The 12,942-nt window shown below is 40.4% G+C and overlaps 2 protein-coding genes across 4 annotated transcripts; both read left to right on the plus strand.

Annotated features, from left to right (window-relative positions):
- The first annotated feature begins 581 nt into the window (after nucleotides 1–581).
- olfm4.2 (olfactomedin 4, tandem duplicate 2) lies at nucleotides 582–3,971 on the plus strand. The gene is made up of 5 exons (XM_007549354.2): nucleotides 582–1,291; nucleotides 1,375–1,542; nucleotides 1,629–1,841; nucleotides 2,052–2,193; nucleotides 3,011–3,971. The coding sequence occupies exons 1-5, from the start codon at nucleotides 1,232–1,234 to the stop codon at nucleotides 3,805–3,807; spliced, it is 1,380 nt and encodes a 459-aa protein (XP_007549416.1). The 5' UTR covers nucleotides 582–1,231; the 3' UTR covers nucleotides 3,808–3,971.
- Nucleotides 3,972–5,229: 1,258 nt separating this feature from the next.
- On the plus strand, nucleotides 5,230–12,822 carry rps6kl1 (ribosomal protein S6 kinase-like 1). Of its 3 annotated transcripts, none has more exons than XM_016670119.1 (12): nucleotides 5,230–5,342; nucleotides 6,532–6,651; nucleotides 6,821–6,995; nucleotides 7,211–7,335; nucleotides 7,713–7,805; nucleotides 8,753–8,800; nucleotides 9,638–9,770; nucleotides 9,850–11,256; nucleotides 11,772–11,861; nucleotides 12,001–12,083; nucleotides 12,174–12,269; nucleotides 12,657–12,822. In XM_016670119.1, the coding sequence occupies exons 3-12, from the start codon at nucleotides 6,860–6,862 to the stop codon at nucleotides 12,765–12,767; spliced, it is 2,322 nt and encodes a 773-aa protein (XP_016525605.1). In that variant the 5' UTR covers nucleotides 5,230–5,342; nucleotides 6,532–6,651; nucleotides 6,821–6,859; the 3' UTR covers nucleotides 12,768–12,822. The 3 variants fall into 3 exon arrangements, with proteins under 3 accessions (XP_016525605.1, XP_016525606.1, XP_007549332.1); XM_016670120.1 differs by having other exon boundaries at nucleotides 5,230–5,338; nucleotides 6,465–6,651; XM_007549270.2 differs by having other exon boundaries at nucleotides 5,230–5,338.
- Nucleotides 12,823–12,942: the final 120 nt, after the last annotated feature.

Genomic DNA, 12,942 nt, shown 5'->3' on the forward strand with positions numbered 1-12,942 from the left:
TCAACAAAATCCCAAAGGTCAGTTGTTTCTTTGCCATTAGTACATTTTAGCAGCATGTATACGACATTGATTGACAGCCGTAACACCCTCTTCCTGGCTCTGATTGGTTGCTTTTGGTCGGGACAAATTGGGAGGGGTGCATTTCTTCAGATGGCAATAGTAGCTCAGAGAGGAAGTGGAGGAGCCTCATCTTTTCACAGATTATCTGTCTCATATTTTACTGTTACTACATGCTGGCAGTTTTAACAAATATTTAAAAACCCAATTTTTTTGTAAAAGTTACATACTGTAGCTTTAAAGCAAAAAAGAAATCAAATTGACCAATAATACCCAACTATGCCAGCTAAAATGACATAATAAATAATTAAAGCATCTGATGGAATCATTTCTGATTAAACCAAAGTTACAGGACCACGATTTTGCACATCATCAGCCACTGAGTACAGAAACAGATTTGATGTTGCTGAAATGTGGTACTAAAGTAAACTTGAATGATTGATTGATTTGCTTGGGAACAAAAAACACGTCAAAGTTTATTATGTTTAAAATGGCATTAGTTTTGAATTCTTTTTTTGTAATTAAATCTGGCTTTGCACAAATAAAGTTATGCAGTACATTAAAGCTATACAGTGAACAAACTGTTTTATTTTTCTTTCTCTGAGTTACATTTTGGAAATTGCAAATTGAACCACACATTTAAAAAAAAGTTAAACACTGACAATTTTCCAGGCTGAAACTTTCTGAAGTGATGCTTCAATAAACAGACCATAAAAAGTTTTAGCTGTCATGACAGATGACCAATTCGGTCTCCATGTTCAGTTCAAACCTTGCGCTGGCAAATAACCACCTGTTTCAGGAAGCAAACAGGAACACTAACACAATCTACGTCTAGAAATTAACTAATGCTGTCTAAACACGTCTTTGCTACGCCAAATACAAATACAAAGACTCAGTTAATAGAAGGAGTCACAAAAAGTGCTTTATGATGTTACCACATGTGGGAATTTTCTCATGTACATCCTATTTGGGTCTTATACTCTGGATTCCCAAGACTTTACTGCATCATGTGTAAACAAAGACGATCACAGGCTGCTTGTAAATGAGCATCTGCTTGAATGCTGAATCCGGTAATAACCATGTGAAGACAGAAGGTGTTCATGACAATCTGATAAGAGCAGTCTTTAAAAACCCCAACAAAGTCTGAAGAGGCATTTGAGAGGTGAGGAGGCTCATGATGCTGTCGGTTCTGGTTCTGCTCCTCAGCGCCTTTAGTCCTGCTTTGGCCTGGATAGTGAGTAGTCTTTATTTCTATGATGTCTTCATGGCATAATTTGTGGTTATTCTAAGAAATGTAAATTTGAAATTCATTTGTAGCCAGTGCAAGACTGGGAGTCTGGAAATGTGACGACTTCTGTGGATTCGTCTGGCCAGTGCGTCTGCCATGTTTTCCTCCCTGACACCACCTTCCCCGCAGACCGCGTCGAGCACATGCAGCAAGTCAGCAAAGATCTGATCCTGGAGGTGGAAATCCAGAAGAATAAGGTGTGGTTAGGGAATAGCATGAAGAATAAAAACTAGAAACGTGCAATACGATTAAATCATATCATAGTTGCTCTTGTCTTTTTCAGATGGTGAAGTACTTGGGCAAACTGGTGATATATCTTGAAGATCTGAAGCAACTGGAGGCAAGATTGACCATCCTGGAAAGCAGTCCTGATGATTACATCAAGCTGGACTTTGAGATGCTCAGGATTGAACTCAGAGAGTTTGAGGCGCTGGTGTCTCAGCTCAAAGACTCCCTCAACTCTTCTTCACCCCTGTTCAACAGTCTGTACATTGAGGTAAAACACAAATTGGAAACATCTTCTTAGATTCTCACGATACGTAGATATTGCGTCCTTTAACATCTTACAAATAAAATCTACAAAAGGATTGGACGTTGGATTGCAACCAGCAACCCTTGTATTGAAATACTCCTCTCAAGACCTGACACCCTTTGGTAGAGTTCCTTCTCACATGTAATTGTCGTTTTATTCTTGTTCTGTCTTCAGATCCACAACATGACGCTCCTTGTGAACCAGCTGGAGACTTACGACAAGAGCAACCTGGAGGTGATCCGACATCAGTTTGCCAAGCTGCAGATGAAACTAGAGGAGTGTCAGAAGGACCAAGATATAATCAAACCAGATATCGGTAAGAGTTCTGCCTAACATGATCAACAACAATTTGCACTTCAACAGATAAAAATGCATATTTGTAAATAATATCATTATTGATTCAGAAAAGTCCATCATATTGCTGTTATTATATATCGAGAAATATTTTAACCTCTCATTTCTGTTAGTTTTGACAGTTATTGCTTGCAGCTTATGAAAAGTTTCAGTTCCTTAGAAAATTAAAACATTATCTAAACATTATCATACTTTAAGATCAAATAATGATCATAAAGTATGATCATTATCTGATCATACTTATCTAAAGTACGATCAAATTAAAAATCATTTTAAACGCAGTGTCCAGCAGGAGAGAACGAGATAAAGGTCATTGCTGAGGAGGCTGGCAGTTCTTATAGTGTAGATTCAAAGTTTATTAAGTTGAGTGGAAGGAAAAACTGTGTGTGAAAAAGTTTACAAACAGCAGGGACGATTACAGGCTCCTTTCAAAGCAACAATCTTTATGCCTCATCATTGTCCCTTCCATGCCATGGCACACAAAGCAGGATTTCATCTAAGAGACACTCATTAATGAAAGAGTTTCTCTTGCACGTCCTACATTTTTCAGTAGAGCAATTCTGTTAAAAACCCCATTCATAGTGGTTCTACTTGAAATTTAAATATTCTTAGAATCGTTTTTTTTTTGGTTTTTTTTGTTGTTTTTTTTTACTGCAACAGTAATGATCAAATAAAACACTACTTGAATTTCTGAAATAAGCTTTTTTATATATATTCTAATTTACTGAGATGGAGCAGCATTGCCAACATCCTTTTTTTTTTCTTTTGTTTTTTTTCAGGAAACTGCAATCACACGGGAATCTTAAGCTTCAGCAATCCATTGGTGGTGCAGTTCAATGGTCATCTCAGTTCAAGTTATGTGTACGGTGGCTGGGGGAAAGACTCCAAGCCCATCCGAGGTTATGAGAACTTGCACTTCTACGGCGCGTACACCAGTCCTGGAGGTGTCTACGACTTTTACTTTTACACCAACTATGAAAATCTGCTCCTGAGGAAGAACTTCAAACGCATTACCCTTCCAAATGAATGGGTGGGTGTTGGCAACAATTACATAGTGCACAGTAATTCCATTTATTACCAGCACAACTCCCCATTCAGCATGACCAAATTTAACCTGACCTCTTCCAAGTATGACTACAGAGTGATTTCTGACGCAAGCGCAAGTTTCTCTTATGCTTACTCGAGCAGTCAGAACCTGGACTTTGCAGCCGATGAAACAGGCTTGTGGATAATATATGCTTCGGATGAGAACAAGGGGAAAATCGTCATTGCTAAAATTGATGAAAAGTCTTTTGGCATTGAGAATACGTGGCATACTGGTGTGTACAAACAGTCTGCTGGCAATGCTTTCATGGTCTGTGGAGTGATGTATGCCACCAGGACAGTAGATATCAACACTGAGGAGATCTTCTATGCTTACGACACCAAGACCAAGCAGGAGAGAAACCTCAGCATCCAATTCAAGAAGTTCCAGGAGTCATACAGCAACCTGGACTACAACCCCTCTGATCAGAAGCTCTACATGTACAACAATGGCTATTATGTGTCGTACAATGTGAAATTTAACAAAGAGTGATTCAGCATGGGTTCGATCCTCGTATTGTGATTGATCCGAGTGATCTGCAGCCACTTTTAGTCTTTAGATCTCTTTAAAACCTTTATAGATTTTCCCCTGACATTTCCTGAATAAATCAAACTGAAGCATTCACATTTTGTCAGCTGTGTTCTGTATGTTACATTTGTCATCTGCTGCATGGGAAAGGTGACCCATTTAGGATTTTTTTACAACTGCACAAATCCAGAATTAGTCAATTGTTTTCTTTAGATTTAACTGAAATTAAAACAAAATTAGAAAATTTATATTTGCACTCTGCTAAAGATAATTTATTTTTTTTAAGGGAAATTAAACAAAAACAGTAACCGCAATTTTATTAGAAGTTTCAAATGAAAGATTAGAGATTAAACATTACTTCAAATCCATTGGTTAATAAATCTAATAACAATGTATTAAATGTGCATATGACCAAAAAATGGCTTTTTGAATGGAGAGTACAAGCTCATCTGTGATACACTGATGAAAATTAAATATAAGAGGCCTCAAATTCCTCATCATTTACACATTAAAAACACAAATCAAGATGCAATTCTTGCTTTTCTTGCTTCCCTTCACATTAAACTACTAGATAAAGACGTTTTTTTAATGTGCAAAATGTGGTTGGTGAGATGAAACCAACCACATTTTGGTTGGGTTCATATGTTTTTTGGCATAAAACATGCCACAGATGATATTGTAACTATTTAGAACCAAAACGCATGACACATGATAATCAAATCAGAGGTGCCCCATGAAACAGTCTCCAACTAATGTGATGAACACATTGAAAAATATCTCTCTTGCTGATAATATGCTGTGGTTGTTGTTTCTCAAGTAAATTTAGACGTGACAAATGTCTGTTTTTATTCTAATTAGAGGGAAAAGTCTTCATATGACACAAAAACAGTCACTGAAGGATTCATTTGAGCTCGAGCATCCTTGTATTCTTGTGGCTAAGGTTGCAGGATCAGATTTCAGTCATGCTGCTGTGCCTAACCCCCTTCTGTAAACCTGCCTTCCCCTAGGATGCATGCGTGGTTGGGGGTGACTCCTCTTTGTGCTGTTAGTTGGAGCCTGACTCCCTCTGGTACTGAGCACCGATGCTTATATTTAAGTAGGATAGGGGGGTGGAGTAAATCCCAAAGTGCACAGCAGAGAAAAGCCAAACATGGTAACTATTATTTCAAGTTAGCGGTGGGATTATAGGGTGAACACTGAACTCCATTGTTACAATAAATCAGAGCTGAAATGGCCTCTTCGGTCTACACACTCAAAGCAGCGCTGTCTCTTTAAATCTTTCACCATCTATGAAGAGGAGTGGGGAGAAGCCAGTGCCTTGTGTGAAATGGTACCCTTAAATGACATCATGCTCAGCCAATCAGCAGCCTCGTCTGAGCTCCCTCCTCCTCTCCTGCTCAGCAGGATGAGTATGTTCCTACTGCTGATGATCCGGGTCGCTTCTGGTGCTGATGCTGCTGTTGGGTCTCAGAGTCCAGGCCATGCTTACACTACAGTAGGTACAGTTTGTCTTATAACTGCATGCACACGTGTCTTCTGTTGTTTTAGTGTAATTATGGATGATGATACATTGCTAGCTCACTGGCTGTGAAAGTCCATGTTGAAGGGATGATGGATACTGATGGAGGACACTTAAAATGGCTTTTTGTGTTTCCTTATGTCGCTGAAAATGTTCTGCTCTGATGACAGAGACTCAATGTCTGCATGTGAGATGCCAGGGGGCTCAGTTGTGGTTAAAACATTGTGAGAAAACTGACATTATTTCATACAGTACTCTTTCAGCTGTAGCCCACAATGCCACGCAGAGTGCCTTGCAAAAGTGTTTCTGGCACTTTGTCATATTTTGTTAATACCTCCAAGATTTAATAGATTTTATTGAGATTTTAAGGTGACTCAATATCCAAATATCCTCGTTGTGGATATTTGTGAAGTGGATGCCTTTCGTGTTTTGCAAATGAAAATGTGGGGTGCAAATTTGTTCAGGGCCTCTTAGTAAATACTTTGCAGAATCAAGATTTACAAAAGTTTCAGCTCCAAGTCTTTTGGTGTATGTTTCTATTAGTTTCCAACATTCAGAGACAAAATTCTTTAGTCATTTATTTACAAAATAGCTCATGTTTGAAAAAGCTGGATGGATAACATCTGTAAACATAAATTGTCTTGCCACATACTCTCAATTTCATTCAGGTCTGGACTTTGACTAGGCTGTCAGGTTTAGATTTAATTTGTTTAGACCTAAACCAGTCTATCTGTGGTCGTATGTTTCCTGCTGGGAGATGAACCTTCTATATAATACCCTCGAAAATACCCTGAGATTTGTTGTGGTAGCATGAAAAATATGTGGAAATTTAAAGATATGACTATTTTGGCAAGGCAGTGTATGAAAGAGACCTCATGCATGATCTATTTCAAATGGCTTGTGTGTTACTGACTAGAAATTTACATGGCTATGATGTAGCTCTCATAGACCTGTATTTGCTGCATGCTGTCAGATTGATGTGTAAGACATGTGCATCAATAATTTCACCATGCAGATCTTACCCTAATCCATCTGTCATGTGTCATTTCTCTCTGCCTTTAACATATGCTCTTCTTTTTTTCTTTCTCTTTGTCCAAAATAGAAGACACGTGCCTATTTTCACTTCCTGTTCTGCTTGAGACGTTAACCGTTTGTTTCCACTGGCTCAGATGATCATGCCTTGCAACACAGACCCGAGCCCTGATGTCCCTTGGGGCCGAAATGCAAAGAACACGGTGACAACAGACAGAGATGTTTCCTACTGCTGATAAGAAGACGCAGGAGCAAAGGTGACGGCCAGTTTATGGTGACTGAATACTCTGTAAAAGCAGAACTCCCCTGTTATATTTCACTTACAGCCGCTACGCTGTCGTCATTTTCAGTTTGGGTTTTAATTAAACAGGTTGTTCATGTCTTAATGTGTCCGCACCAATGTCCAACTATCTGCGCTGTGAACAGGCCCATCTGGACCTTGAGAGACCCAGAAGAATCTCAGAGATGGCAAAGAGAGATTACCTGGTGGAAGCTGCCAAGCAGATCCGAATGGCTTTGGACAGCGAGGTCAACGAAGACTACGAGGCGGCCTTCAGTTACTACAAGAACGGAGTGGACTTGCTGCTGAATGGAGTTCAGTGTGAGTAGACGGCATGAATCATTCAACCGGGGATAGGAATAACCGGGTTTTCACAAGGCCGGCATGTGACAATGACATAAAAAAAGAGCAGGAAGTCAGAAGGCAAATGCTAAGCACAGATTCATTTGATGGTTAAGCTTTTTCCCCCCACATAGTAAGATAGTAAGATTGTATTTTTTTTTATTTGGTAACACAACATTGTGTTTCTTCAATAGTGGACCCAAACAAAGATAGGAGGGAGGCTGTGAAGAGGAAGACAACCCAGTATCTGAAGCGAGCCGAAGAAATCTTTATAACCCATTTACAGGATAACCTAGGAAAAGGAGGCACTCATTTAGGGGTAAGTTAACCATCTTGAGTAGCTTATCAACAAAGAACTTGATGATAAGCTGCAGACACTCAGAGGTACCGCAAAGCACCGCAGTACCTCTGCGTCTCATATTTCTTTAAAGTATAATGTTTGGAAACATTATATTTTTGTCTACAGAAATATGTCTACAGAAAGCTGTAGACATATTTTGTTGTGTGCAATATCTTAACAGAATATACATAGAATAAATTAAAATTAGGAAAGGCAAAATTATTTGTATAGCCTCATTCACTTACAGGGTAATTCAAAGCGCAAAGCTACTTCAGTCACATGATTTTTGCATTTAAACAAGCATTTCCATTGTCCAATCAAGGCATTGCTGTCTTATCTGTGGGTTTGATTCCCAGGGCTACAGCAGTCTGAGATTTCGCCCGATCCGACACCTGAGTTCTCCCGTAGAGGATCTGGAAATGTGTAAAGTGGTGGGAATCAGTGATAAGGTAGGTGTCATTCTCTCACTGTAAACCAGTACAACAAAATAGTTTACTTAAGTACTGTGGTGTAGCTTTAAATCTTTGATTGACACCCCAGGTGGAGATGTGCAAAATAAAAAACATATTTGAGTACATTTTTGGGGAAAACAAGTCTCACATTAAATAATTATTTGTTTATGAAATTATTGGCTCCCCATGACTGGCACTCCTGTCAATTAGCAATCTTCCTTTGCCAAGTGGACAGAAGAAGCTTATTTCTGCATCTAGTCAACCTTGTCTTTTGATTTAACTGTGTTTTGGATACCAATCTGCTAAAATACTTCCTTTTGAGTGTTCTGGTAAAGGCCACCAGATTTCTTTTGTTTAGAACTGTTTGGTACTTTAGAGAGTCCTTGAAGCCATTTTGTGCAACAAGGTAACCAGAGCCTTTGGAATAGTAATAGGCCCACAGCATCAAAGGTACTCCAGCATACTTAACAGTGACGATGAAAGATCGTCCTTTGTTTCACATCAGACCCATCTAAAGTGGTTGTAACTGAAAAGCCCAAATCTGCTCTCATCTCACCATATAAAAAGCAAACCTTTATTGTTAAAGGGTAAAGGTTTGAGGATTTAAAAAACAAAAAATATCTGGCCAATTTGAATTGAAAGTTCTCTTGTTTTTCTCATTTTAAGAGTGACAGAGTAAGAACGGTCACGGCATTGGTATTCAAAGTGCCAATAAATGAAGTCATTCATTCAACAGTTATTTAATACGGAAATGAAATGTCATGTCCTTTCCACAGGGCCAAAAACTCTGAAGGAGAGCTGTAGCTCGACATAATGAAGTTTTAAATTATCCACTGCACTTAACCGTTATGCAAAAAAAAAAAAAAATATATATATATATATATTGTAATAATCTACCTGCTTTTCTGTGTAAGCTTGAGAATGTTGCATTTTTCATTCCAAAGGTCCTGATTGTGCAAAGCATGGTCAACAAAGAGATGTTTGTTGTAAAGGTAAGGATGCTCTACTGAATTAAAAGCCAATAAATGATCACATCCACTTCAATACGCCACATAAAACCTACATATTCATTTGCTAGCATCTTTCCGCTGATTATTGGACATGATGAGAGGTTTTCACCTGGCAGCAGGCCTGTTCCTGTAATCAAAGCAGTCAATGAAACTGTCTCCATCCTTTCTCCATTATCATTGCTCAGCATCAATCTGCTAGAGAGCTCTCATGATTTTAGACGGTGCAAGTGCATCTTAAATTTCAGCTAAAGTAATAGTTACAGTGCCCTACAAAAGTATTAATACGTTTGTCATTTTCCGTCTTTTCATATAACCAAAACCTTCAGAGTATTTCACTAAATGTTTCATGTGACAGACCAACACAAAGCTGTGCATAATTGTGAGGTGGAAGGAAAATAACACATGGTTTCAATGTTTTTTTTTTGTTTGTTTTGTTTTTACAATTATTGATCTGGAAAGCATGACCTAACATTTGTATTGAACCTTTTTGCGCTCCTTCCTCTTTACCGTAACCGATTGCCTTCAGAAGTCACTTAAATATTAAAAAGACTCCACCTGTGTGTAATTTAAACTCAGTAGAACTACAGCTGTTCTGTGAAGACTTCAGAGGTAAAGTCAGAAACAAAGTCCAATCTGTGGCAAAAGTTGACTTTTAAACTTTTTGTTGATAAAAGGTTGTAATGTAACACAATGTGAAAAAGCTCAAGTGATTTTAATATCTTGACAAGACGCTGGTGTCAGACACTTCCAAAGGGATGAGCCAGAACTTATCTCAGAGTAATTGTCTAAATAAATGATTACATGTGTGTGCTTTCACAGAGCCTAGTCAAATCGAGCTGGGAGAGCAGAGACCAAACAACCATTATTCCTCAAGGTGTGCCCTACATGGTGAAGCTGCTACGGTATTATGTCAGTGAGGATGCCGTGTACCTGCATCTGGAGCATGTCAAGGGTAAAGTGGCTACGTCTGGCCCTGTATTTCTTACAAGAAACATCAAAAACATAGAGGAAAACTTTCTGTCTTTTCCTAGGTGGGAGGCTTTTCTCTAAGTTGCACAAACTTAGAAGTGAGAAAGCCAGGGAACACCCGGACCCGTGCTTCACCTCTGGGCAGCACAACGTCAAGCTGAAGACAAGCCACACCTCACCTGAAATCAGCAGAGACTACCAGCACAACGGCAGGAGCACAGCAGCAGCGATTCCTCGCAAACTGACCGACGAGAGTCCGGATACAGACTTCCCAAACTCATGGGACGAGACTCAGCAGCGGCTGGACAGCTGCGGGACTCACTCTTACATAGAGGAGACCGGTTGTCTCCAGAACACCCGATCGGCCGCGTCGTTTTACACCAAGCTGGATCAGCAGACGCTGCTCTCCGGCCTCACAAGGACACAGGTCAACACCCACATCCATCCACCAGCCCCTAGTTTGTGTTTGCATTCCAACGAAGCTCAGGAAAAGCCAGCTCTTCCTCTCTCTTGTGCCCGTGTCAGCCAAGCTCTCGATGTCATGTCAGATCTCCATAAAAAGAAAGCCGGGATGGGACTCGTAGAGTGCAGTCGAGACTTTGAGGCAGCCTGGAAAGCTGCAGACCCAACACACAGCTATAACAAAACCAACCTCTATGCAGTGACTGGCAATAATTTGCAAAGAGCAACACCTCAGACAAATCAGATCTCGTTTAAAAGAACAGAACCTCCTAAAAGTCAAAAAGACGCGTTGAGTTCCTCTCCTGCCATTCTGCATCTCCCTCTCTATTGCCAAACCCAAATCCGTGGCAGGGCATCATGGGAAACTAATGGCTCTCATCAGGGATCTTTTGTTGCTGGAAGTTCTGAAGAGATAAATGCAGAGTCAAAGCAAGAAAGCAGTCCCATTGTAGAAGAAAGAAATGGAATGATAGTCATCAGGAGTACGGACAGAGCAGTATTTTCTGACCATGCGGACACAACCATCATCTTGGAAAGTTCTCGTGATTTTCCTGCTTCTCTTTTCCACGGAAGCGTTAATGCACAGGTGAAGTCATCAGGAGTATGTCAAAAAAGAGAAAATTGTCCCACATGTGAAAAACAGGGTACAGACGTGGCGTGTGAGGTACTGAGTCCTGGAGCGAAGAACCTAAAAGCGGAATCATATGTAAGCTGGTTCTCTCCCGACCCACTGGGAGCCACATCCCACAGCGACAGAAAGAACACGGAGGGACCAGAGAGGCACGAAGAAGACCAGATCATCGAGGTGGACGGCTGGTGTCACCTGCCACGCTTTCCTGCCACGACCTCCACGCCTGCAGAGAAGGCCTTGCAGAGCTACTGGGGGCTTCCAGAAGGGGAGGTGCGTGTGTGGGGGGCGCAGATTCTGTTGGCCCTGGAGAGTCTGCATGAGCAAGGCGTCTTGTGTCGGGATCTCAACCCGAGGAACATTTTGCTCACCAGCAACGGTAAGACCAACAAGTCTTCACACCCCTGTCAAATGACCAGGTTTAAGTGATGTAAAAAATGAGACCCAGATAAATTATTTCAGAACTTTTCCCTAACTTTAATGTGACCTTTGAAATGTGCAACACAGTTGAACAGCAAACTGTGTGCATACTTGAACTAATATTTTTGGTGAAGCCCGTGTTGATATTTTTTGTTTGCCCACTCTTGTTTACAAAAACACTTTAAACTCACACCAGTCTTGAATATCTTGCCACAGATATTAAATCAAAAACGGGTTTGATCTCTGGGTGGGAGATTGGAAAACTTTAATCTCCAGTTCTTGGTTTTTCAATTAAATTCCTACAATTATAGGACACATTAAACAAGGCAAACATTTCTGAGAAGTAATCACCTGAGTCTCACTGTTTACATCCCAATAATGTGGCGCTATAACAGGGGTGCGTAAACTTGAATGTCCGCTTCAAGTCTACACAAAATGAAATGTGAAGTTTAACTAAGTGACGTGTTTTCACAGGAAAGGTGTGTTTGACGTTTTTCAGCCAGTGGAGTGAGGTTCAGTCAGAGATTAGCTCCAAAGCCATGGAGCAGATGTACTGTGCTCCAGGTAAACACACACATCACCTCAAGCTCCAGGCTCCTTAGTCTTACCTGCCATCTAGTGGCAACAAGCCGGTGGTACCGGAGATTTCTGAAGGAATGTTAAACATGGGCATAACTAAACCCAGCTCAATGTGCGTTCCTAGAAATCGGAGGAGTGTCGAGGATTACAGAGGCTTGTGACTGGTGGAGTCTCGGGGCATTGCTCTTTGAACTTCTAACAGGAATGGTGAGATGAACGCAATAAAAGTAGTGAAACTGGTTTCCGTAGCAGTTCCACATATTGTGATGAAGCTAAAGATCTTTCCTGCTCCTCCAGCCCCTTTGGCAGCTCCATCCAGCAGGAATCCATTCCCACACCCAGCTGCTCATCCCCGACCACCTAAGTGCTGCGGCTGCATCCCTGCTCACTGAGGTTAGAGGTCACAGTGCCTTACAAAAGTATTCACACCCACCACAAACATTAATCTAAGTAGATTTTAGCTTTGAACATTTAGGGACATAAATGTTTGATCACATTTTTCACAAACTTTAAAGTCTTGCCATAGATTCAGATCTGGATTTGACTAGACCATTCCAACATAAATATGCTTTCATCAAAACCATTTTTAACTCTTGACTGTATGTTTGGTGTTGTCTGTCCCAGTTCAAAATGCTGCACCAGCTCTAATGTTATCTTCAACCTTCCAGCTCAGAGCTTAAGTTTAAACTACATGAACAGTTTTGTAAGGTTCTACAAAAAAAAACAAACAAACAAAAAAAAAAACTAGAGAGTGTAACTGACTTTTTTTTCTCTCTATAGCTGCTTCAGTTTGATGCAGGTTATCGTTTGGGTTCTGGAGGTGGAGGAGTAAGCGACATCAAATGCCACCCCTTCTTCAGCGGAGTCTCCTGGAAAGCTCTGTCCTGCTAGCAGACCTCCCATTGTTTGTGCCATACTGGACTTACAAAAAAAAAAAAAAAAAACAGATCAGCTGGATTGAAACATCCTGCAATTTTACAGGAGCTTCCCAAAGAAACGGTTGAACAAAGGTTGGGGATACCCAGTGCCTTGCAAAAGTATTCATACCCTTTGACTTTTGTCACAT

Source organism: Poecilia formosa, unplaced genomic scaffold (assembly GCF_000485575.1).
Source record: "Poecilia formosa unplaced genomic scaffold, Poecilia_formosa-5.1.2 Scaffold30, whole genome shotgun sequence".
In the NCBI taxonomy this organism is placed as follows: Eukaryota; Metazoa; Chordata; class Actinopteri; order Cyprinodontiformes; family Poeciliidae; genus Poecilia; species Poecilia formosa.